Source organism: Sciurus carolinensis, chromosome 8, assembly GCF_902686445.1.
Source record: "Sciurus carolinensis chromosome 8, mSciCar1.2, whole genome shotgun sequence".
In the NCBI taxonomy this organism is placed as follows: Eukaryota; Metazoa; Chordata; class Mammalia; order Rodentia; family Sciuridae; genus Sciurus; species Sciurus carolinensis.
In genome coordinates this window covers 43,916,061-43,941,905 of record NC_062220.1, presented here as the reverse complement: position 1 = coordinate 43,941,905, position 25,845 = coordinate 43,916,061, and the positions used below count along the sequence as shown (strand labels likewise).

The following is a 25,845-nucleotide window of genomic DNA, read 5'->3' as shown; positions in this document are numbered from 1 at the left end:
TAGAATTAAACTGATTGTCCCCCGAAAGGATATGAGTTGCTGTTCTACAAAACTAACAAACATGGTAACTGTAAACCAAAGATGTTGGAGGTTGTTTTGAATAGGATGATACCAAACTTACTGTGATCTCTCTTGGCACACGCAGAGAGGCTTACAAAAGTAAGGCAGAAACATTTTGATTTAATTCTATGAAGAAATGCTGGAGAGTGGGTTATGGTTATAGAATTACTATCAAGTTAAAAAAAAAAAATCCCAAACCAAAGCCAAGAACCAATTTTTGTAAGAAGAGGGGAAACATAAGGACATAGAGTCATGATTAGTGTGTCTGAGTATAGAAAACACGGGTAGGATATGCCAGGGGATGGGAGTATTGGAATCGGGGTGGAGTGGGGAAGAGGAATGGGAGTGAGTGTTTTTAATATTATTTTTATTATTATTTTGTTTTTTTTGTCACAATATGAATATGCTACCAATTAAAATTTTAATCTATTAAAATAATAAAATTAAATAGGGTGAGAATAAAGTCAAAGAACAAATGACACAAACAAAGATATTGAGATTAGGAGGAATGTCAATCTATCAAAACAAGCTGAGTGTATGTGTGACTATAAATATATCTGTTAAGTGAAACTGGGTGGTGGGTATATAGGGCTTGCTATTCTTTTTATGTCATTTTGGCAAGGTTAAAATATATCCCTGTCCAAAAAATAACTTGTAAAAGAAAACTTTATTCCACCAAAATATTCTACTTTTAAGCCACGGCGGGGAGATTTTATAAAAATGGAGGCATGTATAACAATCTGCACTAACTATTTACTCATTAATTCATTACAATATGTATAGACATTCATAAAATATTGCACAATATGTTGCCTTAAGTAAGACAATAAGAAAACAGATTTCTGCTCTCGTTTATGCACCCCAAGCCCTGGAAACTTGATGCCAAAGTTATGGTGACTTTCCACTTTTGAAAAATCTTTAATCAATATCCTCTGTTTTCTGGAGACTTTCTTCCTCTCACACTTTGTGAATTAAATCCACATCAAACTCAGACTGAGTTGAGTCATCTGCCCTGGTTAGCTGAGGCCCCACAGGATGACTCTGGCCAACTTTTACCCTGTTAGAAACCTGCATGATCAGGGCAAACTGTGTCCCAGTCACCAGGGCAAAGATGCTCTGATGTTTGACTCAGAATCTCAGGAGTATTTTAGACTCTGGGTAAATCATTAAAAGGAAACCCATGGTAGAATGGAGAACAAAGGCTATGATCAAACTAAACACACTCAATTTTGTGGACACTGAACACTGGAGAGTCGCATCAGAATCCACAGTTCTGGATTCTCTCCTGGGGGTTTATACAGTAAGGGATTTTAAAGCTGGAAAACCTGGGAGTGGGACTTACTTAGGCAAATTCTTCCCCCACATTTTTCAGGGCAGTGAAAATATTTTATATAATATTGTAATGGTAGATATATGTCCACTTATATTTTTAATATCCATAAAATGTATAATAGCAAGAATGAACCCTCTGCAACCTCTGGACTTTTGGTGATAATGATGTGTCAATGTAGGCTCATTGATTATAACACACACACTCTGGTGCAGGAAGTTGACTGCAGGAAGTTGACAGTGGGAGAGGCTCTGCTTATGTGGGGGCAGGAACATATGGGGAATCTCTGTACTTTGTGTATGATTTTACTGTGAACCAAAAACTGCTCTAAACAATAAATTGTATATGTGTGTGTATGCAAGCGTGAGTGCACATGTGAAACAGAACAGCCTTAAAACTCAGTTTGCTCATGTGTTCCTTGGAAGTTTCATTGGAAGCACAGCAAAGCAAAGCCCTGGACAAAATCCCTGGTCCCACTATCTCTATTGGTTACCATTTTAAGAGTGCCCCGTGTCAGAGACCATGAACTACCTTACATACCTGAGCTCCAATCCTAACAGTAATCCAGCAAGGTTGTTGCTATTGGTTTCATTTTACAAATGAGAACAGCTGAGGCTTAGTAAAGAGCTTAAATATGAAGCAAATTATTTAAGGCCACACAGGCCATGTATGGTCAAACCATGATTCATATCCACATCTATCTTATTCTGAAAGCCACTGTTTTCTCTGACTGTGTGTGACATAACTTTTAGCTTTAGGAGTTCAAATATTATGAAATTAAATATAGTAACAATGACAATCCACACAAACTAATACGTGCTTGGGCATATTTAAGGTCATTTATAAAGACTCTCACCTAAAAATTTTTGCTTAGGAATGCATTAAAAAGATAAATATTACATTTTCTTGCATGTAAAAAAGGAACTAAAAATTAAACAAATCACAGCCTCAAAGAACAGCATAAATCTTACCACCTTCCTCAGGTTTCATGTCTAACAATTCATCCAGAGGTCCTTCAGAGGAGGAAAAAGAAAAATTATGAGTTAGTTTTGTTTTGTAAGAAGTTTGAGTAAAATGATTACATTTTCCTTAATCTAGATTACCTGAACATGCATTATGTGTGGAGCTTTTGTCTAAGGCAGATAAAATACTTTTTCCTTCTTCACCTGTAAGCAAACATATGCAATTGGTCATCACCAACTCAGAATGGTATGCACATTCATAGACTACTGCAGTGTTGGTAAATGCACAGCTTCAGGAAGAAATCGCACCCACAGACTCCCTCATGCAGAAGCAGGGGTCCTCAGCTAATGTTTTGCTCCAGCTATTGGCTTTCAATGAGTCCTGAAGCTCTGCTTTGTTTGGTGGATAACCCCCAAATGATAGGACAATTCTCCTTCCATGGACAAATGTATGGCTTAAGTAACTGACTGTTACTTGATGTTGCTATGAACTTTAGTCACATAGGCCTGGATAAGATAGTTAAGTGAAAGAAGCCCATTTAAAAAGGCTGCCCACTGTATCAATTCCACAATATGACATTTTGGAAAAGGCAAAACATGGAGACACTAAAAAGGTCAGAGGTTGCCAAGAGCTTGGCAGAGGGTGAGATGAATGGGTGGAACATAGGATTTTTTAGGGCAGTGACAATATTTTGTATAATGCTGTAATGGTAGATACATGTCATTTTATATTTTTAATATCCATAAAATGTACAACAGCAAGAGTGAACCCTATAACCTATGGACTTTTGGTGATAATGATGTGTCAGGGTAGGCTCATTGATTATAACAAACACACTCCTCTGGTGCAGGAAGTTGACGGGGGAGAGGCTCTGCATATGTGGGGACAGAAGCATATGGGAAATCTCTGTACTTTATGTCTGATTTTTCTGGGAACCAAAAACTGCTCTAAACAATAAATTGTGTGTGTGTGTGTGTGTGTGTGTGTGTGTGTGTGTATGTGTGTGTGTGTGCACACATGCCCATTGTAATAGATCCACCTTAGAACTCAGTTTGCTCATCTGTTCATTAGACTTCTGCAGGTCACAAAATACAAGGCAGATGCCACTTCATTATAATGAATTCCATCCTGTGTATATATAAACAAGGTGACAGACATTTGCAGTCTCAAAATATTATGCAAATACCACATGCAATTATACTGTACAAGGAAGGAGAAAATTTGCATATTGTATATTGGCATAGTATATATTCATACAATATGTGATATTGTATGAATATATAATTTGTATAGATTTGTAACTTGCATACAAATATAATCAACTGGAGTATACATTCTACCACATAACTAAGTTTATCCTATTCGATGACCTCGATTCCCACAACATTAATAATGCATATTGTGGGGTCCACTGAGGGGCACTGAGGCTGGAAAGCTGGGATCGATACAGACAGAGAGCTCTTCCATGACCAGTGAGGTCAGGCCCAGCCTCTCCACTATTTGCTCCCCTCTCAAGCTCTAGAATATCATTCTTCTGACCTTTGTCTGGTCCTTCCTGGATCATAGCCTTTGCCTGGGCTGTATCTTTTGCTTTGACAAGTCTTGCAATAGCAGTTGGCTTTAGTGTGTCCCTGATCCCCTCAAATAGGTGAGGTACCTTTGTCATGTACCCAGAGCCCTGTACTTTCCCTTTGTAGTTCTTACCAAAGTTGTAGTTGCCCAGCTGTGTGATTATCAGGCTACCATGTGCTTCCCCTTTGAGTGTAAGCCCCGTCCTGGAAGGGCCAGAATATGTGTGGTGCACCACTGTCTGCCTGGGCAGTGCCAGGCCTGGCAGAGAAGCAGATGCCAGTAAACATCTGCCATAAAAACGAAGCAGTCTGTGAGTACATGAAGGCACACAGGCATGAGCAGATGACAGGAAGGCAACACTGGAGGCAAACAGTGGGCTGCTTTTGCTTTTCTATTTCTTTCTTTCTTTCTTTCTTTTTCCTTTCCTTTCTTTCTTTTTTTTTTTTTTAACTCTGTTGAAAGGCAGGCGAAAACCAAATGAAGGCGTGAAGTGAGGGAAGAAAAATGTAGATGAGGCAAGTAGTTGGAAAAGTAGAAGGTAGAGGGAAGAGAGTGTGTGAAGGAGCAGAATGGAACACAGGGAAAGTTCTAGAATCTGCCATCTCCTGGACAGGCTGCCACAGCACAAAGTTGAGTGGTTTTAGTTCTCTTCATAAAACCTGTACAACATTCTCCTGTATCTCTGAGGATTTTGAGTTTAAGACTCAGTATTAAATCATATTCATTCTATATTCAGGTGAAGAACCAAAGAAAGACAGTCAGGAATGCAGGAGACAGAAACAGCTGGAGGCTTTTCACCGTCCACTGTGTCATCTCCCAGTTCTCTGACCCTGTTCCCTAACCCAAGGAAGCTGGTGCCACTCACTACAGGCATCCTGAGGAATGGCAGAGCAGAGTTGGGGCTCTCCCCATCTGTCCCTAATGATGGCCAACACCCACCCACAAATCATGGGAGACCAAACCCTCCCCATGTCGTAATGTGATCTTTCTAAAACTCTCTCTCCACCTACATGGCAGTTCGAAAAAGTAAAGGCAATATCATAATCATATTATCTACTATGGAAAGAACTTTCTGCCAGTCCTACTTGTGGTTACTTCTCAGAAGGGCTGCTGTTGTAGTGAGTGACCAAGGTTCAGAATATACCCTGTCTCTCCAGTAATGCTGTGGGGTGGATTGACATCACTGATATTTAAACACTTAAAACTGAAACTGTGCTGGGTGCCACAGCACAGGCCTGCAAACCTAGCAACTCAGGCAGCTGAGATGGGAGGATGACAAGTTTGAGGACAGCCCCAGCAACTTAGCCAGGCCCTGTCTCAAAATAAAAAATAAAAAGGGCTTGGGATGTAGCTTAGTGGTAAAGTACCCTTGGGTTCAATCCCCAACCTTACTAAAAAAAATCCTTAAAACTGCAGGAAGCAAATCAATATATTCTTTTCTCAATTGGAAATGAAGAAAGGCCTAGCGGGAGTTTGCCAAAAAGAAAATGAGTTGGCCGTTGAGCATTAAGTAGTGTTTCAGAAGCAATTTTAAATGAAAATCAAAACTTACTCTTAAAACTGCAGGATTCCTTGTGTTGGTTTTCATCCTCTAATGAAATTAACCTTAAAATTAAAAAAAAAGTTTAGTCATCAGGTTCTGCAAATATTGTAGTTATGATACAGCCAGATTTTCAGTACAAAATCTACTACCTCAATTATAACCCCCCCACAGACACACATTCACACAGATATAGTCATTTATATGCTATGTATTTTCTAAAGGAAAAATAAATTTTGCTGGCTTTGTTTTCTATTCTGTAGCATCTTAATATCGGAGTTTGTTTTCCTAATAAGGCACATTTTCTGTAAATATCTAGATGGGTAATTAGGGATGACTAAGAGAGATATATACAATTATCACTTTTAAAAACATAGTAAAAAAAGGATGGCCAAGCAGTGGTTTATTTTGATTCCTGGTATTATAGAAGAGGTCACCTCAGGAGATTAGCTAAACTACAGAAGGCTGACAACAGGATCACTCTAAATCCAGGTGGACTGGCAGCTACTCAAGACTCTTCGGACATCACATCACCGTCCTCAGACTCTTTTGGTGCCTCCAAATGATTGTCCTAGAACCGTGGTTCACCTTTACCTGCTATTTCTGAACAAAGTTCTTATTAAATTTTCAATCATTTTAAGTGGTGAGCAGGTTTTTTTTTTTGCGCTTTTAAAAATGAAGAATCAAAATATTTGAGAAACCTGAAATTAATTAAAATGAATCAAGAAAATCCTAGGTAGTAGTTCCATTCTGAGTAGTGGCTAGTGCTTTATTTTGATTGCATTAACTTATATGGAGAAAAGAAAGTGCTGGGACTTGCTCTTGGGCTCTGTCTCTTACTCCACAAGGGGCAGTGCCTTAGACTCTTTCAGCCTCACTTCCATCCTATACACTATGGGGAAATGCCTACCTTGAGGGTTAGCATGAGAAAGAATAACAAATAAAGAAAGCAGCTCGCACTGTGCCTAGCATGTAGTAGGTGCTCACCAAATGGTAGCTACCATTATTACCCTTTCCAGGAATATGTTCCCCCTAAAAGTCAACTGGACTAGATCTAGATCATATGCTCTGATCTGTTAGATGATGAAAAGTTGAAATTAGTCTTTGTTTTGCACCACAGACATTTTCTAGTATTTGTTTTGAAATTAAAAAGAATTAATGTTGACAGTGATTTTTTTCTTTTTTTTTTTTTTAGCAGGGGGAGTTACTAGGACATCAAATAATTCTATAGGACACAAAAATGTTTGAAATTTTATTCAGAGATAGACTAAAAAATACAATCCTGTTTTGCCATAAAATTGTCACCTAAATCCTGTGTGTGTGTGTGTGTGTGTGTGTGTGAAAGGAATAGTGGATAGAGGCAAGGTCATCTACTTGGCTCTCCTGGGTCAACCAGTTTAAAGATTAACTGCATTCCTGCGGGCTACTGTACCTCCATAGAAAATGACATGGAGTCACACCTAAACCTCCTCACTGTGTGGGATCAGGAGCCATGTGCCACATATGTTGACAGTTTATCTGGGTATTTATAATGACAGGAGGCACCTTGTTTGTAAAAAGGTAATAGATGGGGATGGGCCTTCCTGCACAGGAAGCTGCTCTCTGCTTCACAGAGGAGAAAACAAAGTTTGAACAGTGAAAACAAAATGTCACAACCCAACACTTTTGTAGGATAATGCTATGTGCACTACTAAGGCGGTTTCCTACATCATCAGCTTCACTGGGAGAAAAGTTGGGGGGTTTCCTGTGCAGCACAGCATCTTGTGAACAGTGGTGAACAGGACCAGATAGGGTCCAGAAGCCAGAGAGAACACGAAACTGAGACTGAGGCCATAAGATAGGGATCCTGGCAGTCAATGGGGACATTGGCCCTTTCTTGTCCCAGTCAACTCCTTGTAAACGTGCCTCTTCTGAGGACCCCAGAAATGGGTCTTGAGACAAGTGAGACAGGTCTAGCAGGAACATGTGCTGAGGGAGCGTGGCCTCAAGGTTAATGCATCTACTCTGAGAAGCGAGGAAGTGAGTGGATTGCTCCATGGCTGAGACCCCTTCAGGGCAGGATGGGCAGGATTGGCAGGATTGTGCTGCCCACAACCATGGGAAGCAAGACCTAGGGGAGGAGCCCCGACTCGACTTACTGACTCGGTTCCTGCCCTGCTGCTTCTGTGCTTCCCTGCTGGGCCATCTTCTTCTTTTCTTCTTTCTCAACTATTTTTTTCATAGGGTCTTGTAAGCTCTTGATCAGGAGCCACAGATAAAGAAAAAGAAAACAAGGGGGGAGAATAAAGAGGAAAAGGAAAAAGAACAAAAAGTAATCAATAAAAACCAATTGCCCTTGGTCTCCAAGACCGAACATTTAAATCACAGGTACTGGGAGGTTACCATGAACCAATCAAGTGGATAGAATGAAATTTTATATGTCAAAGTACAATGTTTCTAGGCCCATGCAAGCAATGCTGGTTTTTAAAGAAGAGTTGATTTGCCACTAGATTTGTGTTTTCTTTTTTTGTGATAAGTTATTCAAAAGAAGGCCTTTTGGCTATTGCTAACTTTATTTTCCAACTTCGACATGTAGCTAAGATAAACATTCTGCTCTCCTTCAGCCCACACACTGACAGAGTCGAAGCTTCCTCCACCACCGCCACCGAAGATGAGACAACTTCATTTTATTTTTAATTTTGTTTGCTATTTTGTAATCTAAAAAACTGCCTTAAAAATAAGAGAAAACAAAACCTTTTTAAAAAAAAAAAAACCAAAATAGTGTCTAAACATATTCTGACAACTTAACTCCCACAAATGGACAGACAGAGCAAGTGGGTCCAAATTTTTGTAGATTAAATGGGTGAGTATTTTTTTTCCTTTTGGCACATCGTTTGTTGGAGTTACTCTTTTCAAGGTTCATTAAATATTTAAAGAAAGATTTATTTTTTTAAGCAAGTGCCCACAAATTGTGTACTAGTGACAAAGACTGGGAAAGAAAAAGCAAAACATTTCTGTAACAACTGAGTAATGACTTATACAAAAAGAGCTCTATTTCTGGCCCTAATTAAAATATAGACCTATGAATACAAAAGAAACATCTCCAGATGCCTAGCCCTCTTACATTCTTAGAATCTAACGTCCTCATTCTTTGGGCCTTCACCTTTCCTGTTTCTGTCCTTCCTATCATTCACCTCTCCAGTGTGACAGCCACAGAAGGTGCGAGCAAGTTTCACAGCCAATGTGGATGAATTAGTAATGGCTGACAGGAAGCCTGGGTGAAGAGGCTTCGAAGGCTGTGTTCAGGCAGGGCCGAGCTGTGACTGATTCTGCAGTCTGCCATGGACGGCAGATGGATATTGGTGTTATACGCCCCCTAACTGCCAGGTCTGATTCATGACCTGCACAGAGAAATTTTCCCCACCTGTGCCATCCTGTTACCCTTGTCTGCAAGAACTTATAATATTTCCTAATTTATTTCCACTTCTAATCTAAAAATCCCTCTGCCTGATTTTCAAAATCTTCTAAAATGTGACCCTAACTTCCTCTCTCAGCTGGAGCCCCACTCTCCACACTCTCCACCCCAACTCCAGCTTTCCATTCGATTAGGCCTGTCTCCTCCTCGTCTCCAGTGTGCTCTTTGCTCCCTTTCTATTTTTGTTCCCCTTATGTTTCCACCCTCAAAAGTCCTACGAGTCTTTTCAAAGCCCAGATCAATTACCACTATTTTCCATAAAGCTTCACTAAGCATGCCAAATTCAAGAGAGTCCTTCTGACTCCAAGCAGCATTTACTGTCTTATTAATATTTGACCATATCTATCCTGTATTGTTTTTTCTTAAAAAATATATATTTTAAATTAGAAAAATAATAAAACCATATGCATAAGTTTGAAAAATACCAAAAAAAATTTCATTGCCTTAAAATGATGAGTTATTTTCATACATGTCCTTTGTTTTTTTGTACTCTTCCTACTTATATATTGGAATCATTATTATCTATATATTTTACAGAAAGTAGAGGTCCCTCTCAACCAAAACAATTTGTGTAGGTATTCATAATAAATAATGTTTATTATAGTGGAGATTATAAGATGATGATATCTCTCTGCATTCATTCACCTATATTCTACCATAGGATGAGGGTTTTCTCTCTGAGTATACATCCTCTGAGAGGAGTTTTGAAGCATTTTCTTGCATAATTCCCTTTTACAAGGCATCACCATCATTTCTAACAAACCCTACTTTTGGACATTTAAATTAGCACATTCATTCAACAAAGGGTTTGTGAGCACCTACCAAGTGCCAGGTGCTATTTTGAATGTACTACTGGGCAAGACAGACAGCATTCTCAACTCATGAGAGGCCTAGGCAGATAATTAAAAGAGAAGGCTAGAAAGTGATTGGATCATTACTTCAGGGAGCAGGGTGTCCTGTCCTGGAAGAGACATTTCAACTGAGAGCTAAATGACGAGAAGGAGAGAGTCCTGCACAGCTCAGGGAGAAAAGGGGGCCCCCCCGAAAGCAAAGGACCGAAGGTGGGAATAGCTTGGCTTGTTTGAGGAACAAAAAGGGTGCCTCTGGGGCTGGGATGTAGTTGGCCAGGGTACAAGTGTTATGTGACCAGGATGAAGAGGCCGGCAGGGTCACACAGCGAGACATTCCTTTACGCAGAGTCATCAATATTTAACATTTGCCCCATTCCTTTCATCAGATTCTTCTACTCAGTGTGTCTCTCTGTAGATAATAACTAAATGCAACTTATGATCCTTCGCTGCAGCCGGGACCAGAGGGGAAAATGCTACAAAGGACAGTGTTAGAATGAGACAGTGATTATGAACTGCATGTAGTCTAGATGGTCATGATTTTTTATCTACTCCAGCATCCGGTAAAAGCGGTGTGTGTGTGTGTGTGTATGTGTGTGTGTGTGTGTGTGTGTGTGTGTGTGGGTGGGTGTGTGTGCGCGCGCGTGCACACAGGAGTTCATCAGATGTCAAAGACGCGCTCTTTTCAACAGATCTGCCAATCACAGCATTTTATTCACACACACATACACCCCTTACAGCAGTTTTATTCCCCACAGAATGGTCCAACTCTGGTCACAGTGAAGCCAGGAATATTTTCAGCCAAGGTTCTGATGCCTCCCAGGACTCACTTTCAGATTTCTGTGACACTTGCTCAGGCCTCCTGGTTTGCTCAATTATCTTCTCATTGTGTTTCCTTTTTATCAATCAACGCTAGGCAGGGCCAGGACATGTCTGCCTCAGCCGGCTGCTTCGAGCTGCCACAGCCCTTGCTTAAACCCCTGAGATGCCCTTGACAGCTCCACGGTTATCATCCCTTCTGTCTCCAGCCTGACCTCCCCTCCTGACCACACTTGAGCAGCTCTCAGACAATCCCTTTGTAATGTAAACCACTCATTCCTTCTTTTCAACCCCTTCCCCTGTTGGGCCATTAGCAGGGACTCAATTGTTGGCTCCCTGTCACCACAATCACAGTTAAGACACTATTGTGCTTCCCCAACAGAATGGCTGCAGTTCCAATTGCTACTTTAATTTATTATTAATAATTCCTGTGACAATTGTGCCTCTCTTCCTACGTTACCATTGTTGTTACAACAATTTGGCTTCTGCAGTTTGAGAGAGGTACTAAATACATATTTGTTGGTTGATAAATTAATGTGCAAAAGGTTAAATGAAAAAAAAATTAGTTCTCTTTAGCTAGGAAATATAAAGACTCAGGGGAATAATATGAAAAGGTTTATAAAACCACAAGCAAAATTACTATGAGCATGTGAGTTTGTTTATTAAATATCAGAATTTTTAACTAGGGGGATCTTGTATATACACATACAGGTTGATATGATTCACAAACCACAAAATTTGAATATTATTAAGGTGTATATGTGAATAATGTATAGCATGTTCACAAAGTTGTGCAATGGTTACCATAATCAATTTTAGAATATTTTCTCTTTTTAAAGACTATACAATACTAGTATTTATTAATAGAAATATTTATTGTTATTAAAGTAAAAACAAAATATAATTGGGAAGTATTTAATACAGATGAATACTTGTTTTAAAATAATTTGATTATTTTGCAAATCATTTGTATCATTTTTTATATTTTCCATTTTTCTGTCAAAATGTTTAATTTTAGAACATTTTCAAAGGGCATCTTTTGAAGTGGGAGAATTTTAGATCATGCTTAAGTTAAATGCTCTTCTATAGAGCAGGGAATGAAGTAACACCACATATGGAACTTGTTCCTTTCGAAAGATGGTATACATTGAAGACATAAAGAGGCTAAGGAGAACTCGGAAAGATCGAGGACGACAAATCAAATCAGGTCCCTTTCCCTCCCTGCAAATTAGTTCCTGGGTGTGACTGTTAGATACAGCACTTTCTGTAGGGCGCATGAGTCTTCTCCCTAGTTTGACTACAAAGCCTTAACCTGCGCGAGGGGGTTGAGGTGAATTCTTCAGATCAGTTTGAAGTCCAAGCTCAGCTGAAAACATTTAACTCTACAGCATTCATGGAAGTCAGGGGTGACAGCATTTTTCGTATGCCATGAACACCTGCTCAGATTTAGTGAATGGAAGAGGTGTGGCAGGCTGCTTTGCAGATGAGGCAGCATGGGATGGAACTGTTTCCAAACGCTGGTTGAAGAAACCACATCTGAATCCATGTCCAGCAATGAGAACTCCAAAGCATTGTTTCTAAACCCCAAACCCACTTAGTCCATCATTAAAACTGCTTGTGAAAATCACTGGTATTAGTAGCACACAGCATCATACAAGACAGAAAGCTTCTCTGCAGAGGAAAGAATGTTCTTAGACTAAGTAACTTGCTCTGTAAGGGCTGCCCCAACATGCTAATAGTTTCCATCAAGGCTTAAATGGCTTTGGGAAGCACACACACAATATTGTAAGACCATCATGACAGAGGAAATAAGCAGACCCGGCTTGCAAAAGCATCTTGGAAAGGAAACAGCTTAATATAATAATAATGGGAGTTACTACTTCCAGTATTAGGAAAATAAAAGCAACAACATTCATTTGAATGGATACAAAACTACTGAGCAAAACAAATTTCCCAGACAAAAGACCAGCAGCCAGTTCTAATAATCTAAAGCCTGCCTTAGACAACTGAGCAGCATTTCCCCTGCTCTTTAATTATGACAACTTAATTTCCTTATGCTACTTTCCATTAATTACACTGTGCACATAAGAAGGTGTCAAATAATTGTCAATAAAAGGAAATAAAAGTATTCAGAACGGCGGGGCATGGTTAAAAGATGCTGAACTCAGCTGGGCGTGTGTATGTTTGTGTTTATATAATTAGTAGCACATGAGAAATGAAAAGCAGAGGCCATGATGCATGTGAGCCACACAATTTACAGACATTTATCCCTCATCATGCACTTAGACACGTATAAAGACACCTCACGAGGAGAGCTATTAAGCTCAGAGGTAATCTTGAATTATACTGTAGGGAAAAAAAAGTAAAATAAAATTAGAAAAAAATAATCACAATCATATAAGACATATATAATCTTATTCTTTAAAATAAGAGGGGGGAAAAAGATGGAAAATTGGTAGTGCAAAGGGCATCGTACTATCCTGGAAACAAATGGTCTTTGGAAAGAGATCAAGCAGTACTGGAAAAAGGACATGGTCTTCATGGTTTGTGGGCCTCTGTTTACCCATCAGAACACTGGAGCTTGCAAGGCCAAGTAAGTATACCTATCCTGGGATGTTTGTGAAGAGAAACGGAGAGAATGCGTCTACACAGCACCAGGCTCGTAGAAAGCACTCCAAAGTGGTTTATTCATCAATCATTTGTAAAGGTCTCGCAGGAGTGAGGTGTCTTCAGTGTTCCTGCTGTGTTAGGTACCCCACTCCAAGTTTTACACATTACATTTAATCTTCACGAAACCTCGATAAACTTTGTATTCCTGATTTCCTGACATGGAAATGGAGACTCAGAGGAAGTAATTTGCTTCAGGCCATTCAATAACCAACAGGTAGAAGTAATATTTGAATCCAGGTCTATAAATTCTACTATTTGTTTAAAAATGGCATTGAAGAGCCAAAAACATATATTAAACTTGCTTGGTGTTTTTCTTTTTCCATACAGGGGATTAAACCCAGGGTTGCTCCACCAGTGAACTACAGCCCCAGGTCTTATTTTGTCAGGATCTCACTATCTTGCTGAGTTGGACCTCAGATTTGCAGTCCTCCTTCCTCTGCCTGCCCAGCTCCTGGGATTACAGGCTTGTGCCACCATGCCTCACTGAATTCTCATTTCAATGACAAATGCCGAGGAGATGGAAAGGATTTCATTCCAAACTCTAAAAGAAGAGCCACCCATTCCCAGGTCTCTGAGGGACTGGCATATAAATTATGCTTTTCATCTATAGGCAAACACTTCAAAGTATTGTTTTTAATTGAAAAGTTTCTGGCTGTACTATTTAAAGGTGGCATTTCTTTCTCTTGCCCACCTGCCTCACAGCCAGAAGTGCCTGTGGGAAGCAGTGCATGTCAGTGTGGAAAAAGTCTGAGCTTCCAGGTTCCCACATCCACCCTGTAATGCAGGTGGCCTTGGGCAAATTCCTAGACATCTCTGAGCTTCGGTTTCCTCATTTGAAACATGAGAACAAGATCAAGTATACTCTATGTCCCAAGGTTAATTTGAGGGCTAAAACATAGGCACTTTCTATCTGACTCTGGAGAACCTCACAGTATCATTAATCAGAACACTATCCGTGGTACATGTATCATATGACAAGCTCTCCTAGCCATTTCACCTCACCCTTAGTAGAGTATCTGGCACAGAGTAACTATTCACACAATGGTAATATTTTTTCCTTTTCCCTCAAAGAGTAAGGTAGGTGAAGGAAATGACCCAGGTTGTTGCAAGGAGGGTGAGCTACCAGCTGCCTGGGAGAATTAATAACAATCACTATAAGGCAGAGATGAACAAGTGACGGGCCATATCCTAGCTCATCCACTCATTTCCGTGGCGTCCTCGGTCAGCTCATCTATTCCCTCCTCCCCAGTGACCTGGATGCTTCCCAACTTGCTGTTTCCAATGATCTGGCCTAGAGCAGCTTGGGGAAAAAAAAAAAAAAAAAAAGAAAAAGAAAAAAAGGGTTTTGCTAAATGCCTTGTAAAGTAATGACACCAAGAGAAAACTTGAAAGTCTAAAAGGATATCCTGGATGCTCGCCATGAGTAATTGCCTTGTTGGGACTGGTAACTAAAATAGCATTGCCGGGATATTTACCCAATTTTCATAAAAACTATTATGGCTTTATTTTCAAAGCAAGTAACTACAGAGCCATGCGGCCTGTCGGTAAATGTTCAAATGATTAACTGAGAAATGTGGAGGTGGGTGGAAGAAGGCTGCTAGGCATATGAATTTGAGAAAAACAAAATTTAGAAAAGGATGTTTTTTGAATTTTGAAAACTAAAAACATTTTGGTCTTCAGAATGACGTCCTACATAACAGTGCTGAGACCTACACCCAGAGAGAGAAAAAAGGAAACTTTGGCACATCTGTTTCAACGGTTATTTTTGAACAGGCTCAGAGATTTGTTTTCAAATTCAGGTTTCCTTAAAGCCTTGGCACAGACCGAGAGCCAGTTGCAAAGCCAAATTGCATGTTTTAGAATTAGCCCTGTTGCAAAAACGGCAAGCCCTCCTGCCTTGCTGGCTTGCAGGCCTGCCCAGCCTTCTCCTAGCCCTGGTGGGAGTTCTGTGAGCCAGACCAAGGCCTGCAGGGCTGAAGGACAGGTTTGAGAATGGAGCTGCCAGAGTGTCTGTGGAAGCCAGGGAGGGAGCGGGCTGGGTTACCCTGAGGCGAGGTCTGGGGAGACCTCTTATCCTGCTGCCAGTCACAGGCTTGCCTGTGAAGCTTACTACAAAACTAACAATCCAGGATGAAAACAGTGAGTACAAAGTAACTTAAGCTGAGCTCCTGAACCTAGCAACCTCAACAAGCCCTCCTGTATGGAGACTCTCAATGGCTGACTTCTGCATCCCCCACAGAATTCCTGGTAAGTTCATGCCTGTTACCACCCCCACTGTGCTACTGGAGCTTTCACCATGTGACCACCACCCTTGCCACCACCATCACCATCACCATTACTTCTTCCCACCACACCACCGTCACCAGCTCCACCACCATATCTCCACCATCATATAGCTGGAGTGGCAGAGCTGGACCCACAACCAGGTCTGGCTGCTTGTACTTTTGCAAACTTTTATTTATCACATGAGCAGAGAATTAAAAAAAGCAGAGTAAAAACCTGGTGTTCCTTCTAAAAACACGGGGGTGGAGTGTGTTGCTGGAAACCATCTCACTACCGACCATTTTCATTGAATACAGTCACTCAAGGACATGCCTTCCTCTGAATCAGCCCTGGAAGAGTGTGTCCACTGGGCAGCAAAGGGCCTGATCCTCAGTCTTCTACAAAGATGCCCACCTCACCCACTGCCAGGATGCCAGATAGAGGAGGAAACAGTCATTGACACAGACAGAATTTGAGGTTTTTCCAGGGAAAAGCCACTTGACTCCAGGGTGGCTGTGTTTTAGCTGATGCCCTTTCTGGGTCCATGGAGAAACGGGTAAGTAAATAAGATCCTAGAAGGAGGGAGTGAACAGAACCACATCTGAGGGTTGGCAATTTAAGACAGGCTTCTGCTTTCCTAATAAGACAGACTTTCATTTAGTTTTTTAAAAATGCTTTACACTCAGTCTAAATTACTTTTCTCAAAGAAGGGACAATGCTTTCAAGATCTGGCAAGTAACTTTCCATTCGTGTCCCCAGGACTTGGTCATTTCTGCCATGTGAAGACAGACATGCCCAGATGATCTGGAATCAGTGTAAAATTCATACACTAATGATAATTCATGCAAAATGTGCATGTTTAGTAGCATGTTCATGAATCAAAAAGTGTTGTCTGAAAATATAAGTTGAGGGAATTGCTTAGAAGATAGTCTCTGCTTTAAATCTGAGCTGTTTACAATGATTAGATTTAAAAACGTTTTTGTAATATTACATTTCAAAGCTAACTTTTCTATAAAGTTCAAAATGCCACAAAATGTATTATTAATTACAATATTAAAATATGAAGGAATATGTTAATAAAGGTAGAATCAGTGATTCTATCAGGCCTGGGTAAAAAGCAATGGCTGTTTTCACATAAGGTATCATCACAAAATAATAATCCTAACAGTCACCTGGATATTTTTCAAGTTGTATGAGGTGGAGAACTCAATTCATTTTATAACAAAATTAACTTAAAGAACTACTACATATTTCTTAGAGAAAGGTTCATTTGAAGTGAAACTTTGAACTTCTAGGGGCATGAATTTTATCCCTGTAATACTGCAGCAAGAGTCTTCCCTCCAAACAGGATGCACCAAGTGTTTAACACATTAATTATCATCCTTCATCAAGCATAAAACTAACAGTCAGGAAATACAGCTGCAATGGCACAATTACCAACACACTCAGAATACACCCTGAAGCAAAGAAAACAAATGGCTTGCTTTTCATTAACAGAGCTTGGCAAGCCTCTCCAAAGACAATGTTTTCTTTCCAGTCAGAGTCCCAAAAGGCATTTAAGGGGCTATTTGCTTAGGTAAACCCAGAGAACAAATTAATCGTGAAAACGTTTATTTAAATTTCAAAATAGCCATTATCAACATAAGGCGCCATTCAAAAATGATGTAGGTTAAAAGATGACTTGATAAAAATAAGAATCTGATAACTATAGGACATGTATTTAAAAAACAGTGGTTTAAGAGGGTTGAGAAGTCAATATCCTCAGACTTGACCATTTTACATAAGTATTTATGGTTTTTGTTTTCATGTTTTGTGGCAGACAACTTGATATGCAAGTGCCTCTATAAAATAATGAGACCTGCACAACAGGATTCAGCTGTGTTTATCAGATTTGCAACCACATGAAATAATTAGCTATCAGCTTGAGATTCTAATAAGTCATCACTAAAAGCCGAGATGAATAGCATTCTAGAGAGGTAGTAAAAGAACTGTTTATTTGGTTGGTTTCTGGACACTTCTTCTTATTATTACTACAACATCATTATACTTTAACAGATGTAGCACTCCTCCTAAGATTATATTATAATTAAGCTATGAACCATTACTTAAACCATAACTTAAGGAAGGCTCTGGGGAAATGGAAAATCACGGAAAATCATCTGCCCAGAGTGTACTTATGTCCTGAACCATGATTATCAAACTTCCACTAAGCTCTCTGCCCAGAGATCCTCTGATGCAATCTGGTTGGTCCTCTCTGTGGGGTAAAGAGCAGGGTGAAAATTGAAAAGCTGAATTTCCCTTAGCACAGGAAGCCAAGGATACACATGTGGGTTCTTTCATTCATGTGGCAATAGCCTCAATCTCATGAATGTGTGTTGTACTTTATATGCAATTAACTCAAACATAAAGTTCTTTGGAATTGTATTTAGGGTAGGGACCATTTTATCTTTCAGTTGGTCCATTTATGTTATGTACAGTTGACTTTCAAAAGGCAGATAACCCTTGGTATTGTAAATAAAATAAAACCCGATTGCTCAATGTGCCTTATGGAAGAGTGATCCATGGGATTCTGGGCAGGCCTGTGTAAGAATTGTGAATGGCTGGCATGGATTATAATTTTGACCAATCTGTGGATGGCTACTTTCTGAGGTGCTGAAAGCAGCAGTAAATCACAGAAGAGAAACATAGCCTTACCAACAACAGCAACATAGCCAGAGTAAGGACAACTGCTGGCTAACTGTGCGCAGAAAATTTGGTTGGACAAGGGAGGATACATAAGAAACAAAAAGTTCCCATCAATGGGGCAGGGTGGTGCATGCCTGTAATCCCAGCTACTCAGGAGAATGAGGCAGGAAGATTTCAAGTTTGAAGCCAGCCTCAGTAATTTAGTGAGACCGTTTCAAAATATAGAGAGGACTGTGATGTCGCTCAGTGGTAGAATACCCCTCAGTTCAATCCCCAGTACTACACACACACACACACACACACACACACACACACACACACTTTTCCCTTTTACATACTTAGAGTTCAGAGAGCCAAACAGAGCATGTTCTGAATGCAGTTACCATGCACCATGTCAAGGTATGAATGGGTGATGGGGGTGTAGTTGTCCTGTCTAGAGTCAGGTCAGGTATGTCACAGGGTGAATAGACTATCTTGGGTTCCTCTTCCTAGGACCTTCATTTTAAGGCCGGATCTTAATGTGTTGTCTCAGTACTTCCAGTAGATGTGGTTATACTATAAACATCTCAAAATCAATGAAGCATTTTAAGAAAAAACAGCGTTTTAATGTTTCGATGTTATGGCAAGTAAGGTGATAGACGCAAATTGCTTAAAAAATTAGAAGCAAGATAATTTCAAGGTGAACTTTTCTTTCAAAGATATGATCTGGCAACAAAGCATCCACTGTTCTCTTACCATTCTTAAAATCCTTTTGGAACCAAAATGACTTCCTTACCTTGATATGTATTCATCTCCAGTAACCATTAGAGAGAAAAACAATTCCAATTCTGTTTCAATACTGGGAATCAGACATTGTGCGTGCATTCCTTCTGAGTTGAGAAGTCCTTGTGTTTAATGTTGCTTTTTCAGTTAGAAAATTTTACCACAGGCTTATGGAAAAATCCAATTCTAAGTTGGACAGCACTCTCAGAATAAAAAAAGATATTTTTCAGAGGTAAAGAAGGAAAGAAATATACCTTCTCAAGTGAGCATATTTGAATTTAATAATTAAAAAAGACTGGGGGCATAGTTCATGGAAGAGTACTTGCTTAGCTTGTAAAAGGCCCTGGGTTCAATTCCCAGCACCACAAAAACAAACAAACGAGAAGTAATTGAGTTTGCCACAATTCACCTCCCAGTATTGTCAGTCTTGAGGTTCACTTTGTTTTTGGACTACAGTAGGTGATCATGGCACTGACTACAGATATAGCAAAACAGACCCTGCCAGGGAGCACAGGTCTCTTTAACACTTGGGGTCTTTGAATAATAATGCTCACTGCAATGGACACTGCTAGTAATATAAGCAAAACTTGATTTTTCATAAGATTCTCTGGGGGTCTGTCCAGTTTTCCTACCTTCAGTGTAGTGAATTCATAGGGTTGATAACCTCTGAAGCTCTCATGGATGGCTGCCATAGTGTGGGAAGTTTTCTCCCAAAAATGAAGCAGAGTGGTCTGTAAAGAGACAGTAAAGCCATTAATATTTTGAATGTGCAGTTCCAGTCCTGTGCCCCAGAGAAGTGTGCCATCTGTCACTTTCAGGGTCCTCTAAGATGTGATTCTGATGCATTTCTGCACCCGTGTTTCCCACTCTGCCCCAGGAACACCTTGCATTTCAGCCAAATTAAATGCCTCTCTGGCTTATGCTGCATCTACCACCTGGGACCCTCTCCTGTTCATTCTCTTTCTCATTCCGTTCATCCTTCAAAACCAGGGCTGGTCATGAATCTAGTTTTGTGATCCCTCAAATGACTGGATTTCTCCCTCTTAAAAGCCTCACTGACTTTTTGAACTTTTTGCTTAGTGCCCACTTGTTCTGTCTTACAGGTTTAGAAATGATAGTTAGACTTTACTCTCTCCAATTTTCTTCCTTGAGCTCCTTGAGGACAAGGAACCTGGTCTTATTAATTTTACATTCCCTATAACACTCAGCATTCAGTATCCCACACTTAGTTGGTGTCAACAACACTGTTGATAGACACAGATGCTATTCTGAAGAAACTCAGAGGCTATTAGGAGAGACTAAAGCAAGTATGTTGAATTATGACAACCTAAGAAGGAAAGAAGGTCAAGAGACATAAAAGTACAATGCTAAGTGTGTCCAGAGGAGGCTTATGGAAGGACTTGACATTTGGTCCAGTACATTGGAAAGAGCAGAATTTGGAATGGCAGATACGGGGGAAAGGTGCTCTAGGCAGAAAGGACTCCCCAAGTTAACACAGGGAAGGGGAAATTATAGTGTATGTACAAGGGAACAGCTACTATTTTACTTGATTTGATTAAACCATGGGATGCTAGGAAGGCAGAGATGTTGGAAGGAAATTACGAGAAAGGTTTTCAGAACTTAGTAATTCCTAAAACATACTTTGAGAGCAAACATCATTTTATATTGTCTTAACCTCTTGCTGGTCTTTGTTCATTAAGACAGACATCACTTTTTTACCTGGTATGTTGCTAGCATGTGAGACAAGAGATTGCATCTGCTTGCTCCAAGAAGATCCACTTTTTGACACACATCCATCTTCAATTTGTCAAAATTTTTTTTTGCAAGGCGTACTTGTGTCTGTACCTATGAAAGTAAATGGAAGTCTTTGAACCACTGGGACCCTCGAGTAGTTAAAATTTGCAGGTGAGAAAAGATCAATAGCAGGACTTCTCTCTCTTTTATATAAGAATACACCTTTGAACATTCTAGGCAAATGAGAAGATCCTACAACATCCATTCTTTACTTCCAAAGGCCAAAATGAGAGTACTGAATATCATAATTTTACTGCAGACTTGCCATTCTTTTTATGTTTTTCTTAGACTAGTGTTAAAATTTCTGCCTTCTTAAGGCACTTACAAACTAACCACAGGGGGAGAAGTCCAAGGTGGCAAGGGAATAGCCCCATAGTTTTCCTAAAGTACTTGGAAACTGAGTTCCCATACAGTCTTCTCTTAGTTTTCCCTAATGATAACATCTCACACAACACTTGTTAAAATTAAAGAAACTAATACAATCCTATTTACCAATGTATAGACTTTATTTGGACTTAACCTGTTTTTCCACTAATGCTCCTCTCCTGCTTCAAGAGCCAATCTAAGATACAACCCTGTTGCCATAGTCTAAAAACTATCCCTACTGACAAACTCAATATATATTAATAGTAAGTACAATAACATCCTTCCATTCTTCCCTGCACCAGACAGTAATCAAGGAAGGAGTGAAGGCCAGGAAAAGATTCAGAAATGTTAATTCTATGCATTATTTCACAAGAAAATAGAAAGTTTAAACATTTAATACAACTACTTTAAAAATGGCGAAGTCAAAATTTCCCCTTCCTCCAATGCAAAGTGTCAGCACATCACACTTTTGCCAGGGAAAGCTAGCCAATTTTGCTTCAGAATCACTTTATTGAGGTATGACTGACAAATAAAAAGCTGTGGTTATTTAATATATTCAACTTGGTGAGTTCAAATATTAATTTAGCTCAGGTAGTTCATGAAGTTAGATAGGGGTGGGTAACAGAGTTGGAAGTAACCCTGACTTGTGAATGGTGACTCTGTCACCGTGAGACACCAGATGGCATCGCCAATGTCTGTCGTGCCCACCATCATACCACCTGGCAACCTGATATGAGGCAGGCACTGAGTATACACTTCTCGACTGAATGAGGAACTTTTCCAGGTCATTTCAAAGGGTTCATATTAAGGTATAATATTTAAAGTGGCTTTAGAAGTGGAATAATTGAAGTGGTTTTAGAAGTGGTGATTTTATTTTCTCAAGAAAACAAACAAGGAGATTATTTGAAATAGAATACAATATTTTTTATCACTAATACGACTAGTATATTCTCAGCTTATAAAATTATAGGGCATTATATAACAAGAGGAATAATAATAATAATAGCAAATTTACCAATTGCTATAACTGACTGACTACCAGCATTGCCAATGTTATTTTATTTTGGAGTCTCTGACTATCTTCACCTACTGATGAAGACAGGCTTCACCAGGGAAGTAACTTAGGGACAGGGCTGGCATCCTGAATCAGCCTGCCTGACTCTAATGTCATGCTACTCTGCCCCCCAAGCAACATACACCCTTGGAAAATCAAAAAGCTTAAAACTATGATTCTATGCAGAAACAAGCTTTCCCCGTAGGAATCTGTGAAACTGGAAAATAAGGAAAGGGGTACATTTAATACCATATTGATAGAACTAATATCCTATATAGGAATAGAAGCCGTATGAATAGCATCTATAGTTATATTGAGCATTTCCTAAGAATTCTTCTGTATTCTCTCCATAGAGCGGGTAGGATCAGAAAACAGCGGTCGTCAGCTCCCCTCCAACTGCCCACACCATGAGCTGACCCAATCCTGGTGCTCCATGATTCACCACTGAAGTTTGCAGACAGGAGCTCTGACTAAAAGGGTTTAAAATGAGCTCAGAAAAGAATGGGGAGGCAGAAAAGAGAAAGCCTGGTTCCAGAGGAAAGGAGTTGGAATCTGAAGGGGAGGGAAAGACCTACAGGCAGCAACCTTCACGTGTGCATTTGTTCAATGCTAACTCACTGAGCGCCTGTTGTGTGTCAGGACTGGTGCAGGGCACTGGGGTGGCTAGAAAGGACTAGACATACAATGAGTGGCCAAGAAATGTCTATGAACAAATGCACATTGCCATAAGGGACCCCTAATCTTTTAAGGAAGACAGATAAAGTGAGCAATTACAGCACAATGTGCTAGAATGGTAGAAATATAGTTGCAGAGCTAAGAGTGAGGCACAGAGGTAGCACAGATGAGAGAACAATTAATGCTGGTAGTGTTGGGGAGGCATGGTAGGACAATGGCATTAAAGTCCCAGCTAATGTCCTTCCGGTATCTCTACCCTTTGCCCTGCAACTTTGTAGCCTCCTCCTCTATGGATTCTGGGCTTGGCAGTGACTAGCTTTGGCTGGTGTGAAGCTAACAAATGTAATGAAACTGGAAGTTTGAAAAAAAGCTAGCATGTTTCTACTTTCTCTCTTGTTTCTCTGACAGTGCCACGAACATATGCCCAGCTGGCCATCTGGAGGGGTGTGAGAGATGCGCACATGCAAGACATGAAGAGGAGAGTCCATCCGTAGGGGAGCCCAGCCATTATTAACAAAGCCCCTACCTGACCCATAGCTGACCACCAACATGGAATGTGCCCACAGAGACCAGAACTGTCCTGCTATTCCATAGATTTGTGAGCAATAAAAAGATGCTTGCTGTTTTGTCATTGCATGTTATGGCTGCTTACTTCATGGCACTGCTGTGGCCATAGATCATTGATGTAAACTGTAAGGAAACAGACAATGAAGGCTTCTGGGATGCGGGAATATCTGAGGGGGATCCTACAGCATGCTAAGAGGTCCTATAAGACTTGCCTACTTCAATGTGGAGGTTCTAGATTTTCTAATTAAATGCAAATTAACTTTTTGGCAGGGGTGTGAATTTCACTTACTCCTTTATATTAATATTCTCAGTTACTCATAGATACTCTTATATCCTAGGGGAAAAAATAACTTACTCCATTTGCTTATAATACAAAAGTCATGTATTAATATAGTTTGAAAGGTGCCCTAATTAAATTTTGTTTGAATTTTGAAAGGTGGTTTTAGGAACCAAGTAGACAACTTCAACACTTGACCCGGTGAGTTCTGAGAGGCCATATGTTTTGTGTGTCAACAATGATTATTAAAATACTTAATGCACTGCTGAGTTTCCAAATGCTGAGCTTTTTCCCTGCCAAACAAGGAGGATGTTACACTGTTGGGCATTTTGAATACAGTAAAATTTGTTTAATATTTTGTGCTCCATGTCTCTTCTATAAAACATATTTCCAGCCTGCAGCCCAAGGACAAAACACCAAGGATACCTCCCAGCACAGGCCACCATCAAGAGTATAATTTCATATGCCTCCAGATGCACTTAAGTGAAAAATGTTTTGATTATTATTCCTCTCAATCCCAGATAAATTATATTCAATTACATAAACATCTTGAGGAGCTCCTGTGGTTTTCAAGGCTCTTTAAATTTTTTTTTCACTCAGATAAATGTACCCTTTGTTTATTTCTTCATTTTATTTCTGTTACCCCACCTTTCTCCTCTTATTCTCCAAACTAGGAAATGACCATGCATGTTAGACCCTCTTTACTCTGGGTCTAGCCTTCCCCAGGCCACAGAAATTCAATTTACTGGAGAAAGCAGCAATGTCTTTGACTGCCAAAACTACAGGGCACTTCTCTGTACTTATTCTTCCTAACCTGAAATTCTACCTCTTAGCCCCAGCTTGAACTACACAGAGTGAAGCCAAAGCTATTCATCGTCTCAGTTCCTTATCCGGTGGGTAAGTTCTTCATATTACTCTACAACCAAATAATCTGAGAGCAGTTTTTGCATTTTTCTTAGTGCTTATTTACTTTAAGAACAAAATAACATAAAATAATTTTATTTTTATATTTTCTTTCAGAAGATATCTCTGATCCTTCAATCCATTTATTAGGCAAATATTTGCTGAATGTATTGTTAATGCTGATAGCAGTGAGCACAAATGAAGGTGGTCTCTTCCCTCGTGGGTCTGACACTCCTGTGGATATTTTCACATTAGTGCAGACATCACTACAGATTAAGTGAGATGCTCAGAAGAAAAGTCACATAGCCTCACAAAATGGTTGACTAATGATTCGGACTCACTGGATATACTCCAAGAACATGGTGCTCAACCTGTAAGCTGAAGGACTGAGCATGATTAATGATGCAAGGAGAGAGAGAGAAAGGGAGAGTAATCCAGCACAGGGAGAAGCATGTGCAAAGACTCTGGCAAGTCCTAGACTGATAGTAGGTCAATAGGATAAGTCCTAGAACTGACAGTAGATCAAGGTAGCCCTGTTGCTGAGAACTGCAGGAGCATGGTTCTGAGATGAGACAGGAGAGGTGGCTTGGGTCACATTCTGGAGCAGGGCCTTGTTGATATGCTTGGGATTTCAGTTTTGTCCTACCTAGAAAAATATCGTAGTCTTTTATTAAGCAAGGAAGAGAAAAGATTCTATTTTCAGTTTGAAAAGATCACTCCTTGCCCTGTGGAGATGAACTGGAGGAGAGAGATGAAGGTAGATAAGAAGAGATCTGAAGTCAAGGGGAAAGATGGTGGTTTTAGACGTGGGGAGTGATGCTGGGTATGGAAAATAATGCTCATATTTGAGAGATCTTTAGGGATCTGGTGAGGAATTAAATGTCAGAGGTGTGGAGGATGACTCCTTTGTATCTCACCATCCGAAAGCCCACATTATTGTTTAACTTGCCTTTCCTCCTGCTGATTCTACTGGTATCAATTCTCGTGGATACCTCAGACCACAGCTGAACTCTTGGCTTGCTTTCCCATCAACCCTCAGCATTCCTCCCTCATGAACTTGATCTGTTCATTCCTATTTTCCTATGAGGCAGCATTCTCATTCAGAAAAAACTGGAGATCATAGGAGACACCAACTACTTCCTCCATAGAAAGGGGCCTCAAGAGAACACTGAAGGAATCCACTCTGAAGTCATGTACAAAACAGAAGGACAGATGCCTGACTTCATTAAAAGAGGATCTTTTTG

The 25,845-nt window shown here is 40.0% G+C and overlaps 1 protein-coding gene across 11 annotated transcripts in view; it reads right to left on the bottom strand.

The window, feature by feature from the left end:
- Ica1 (islet cell autoantigen 1) overlaps positions 1-25,845 on the bottom strand; it is a 143,766-nt gene that overhangs the window by 19,804 nt on the left and 98,117 nt on the right. For 8 of the 11 annotated variants that reach the window (XM_047560626.1, XM_047560629.1, XM_047560624.1 and 5 more), the window contains exons 7-12: positions 20,685-20,810; positions 19,598-19,696; positions 7,604-7,701; positions 5,478-5,530; positions 2,494-2,556; positions 2,362-2,403 (exon numbers count right to left, since the gene is read on the bottom strand). In XM_047560626.1, coding sequence (XP_047416582.1) covers positions 2,362-2,403; positions 2,494-2,556; positions 5,478-5,530; positions 7,604-7,701; positions 19,598-19,696; positions 20,685-20,810 — 481 coding nt within the window. The remainder of the gene's footprint in view (positions 1-2,361; positions 2,404-2,493; positions 2,557-5,477; positions 5,531-7,603; positions 7,702-19,597; positions 19,697-20,684; positions 20,811-25,845) is intronic. The other 3 variants (XM_047560631.1, XM_047560634.1, XM_047560635.1) reach the window with 1 other exon arrangement.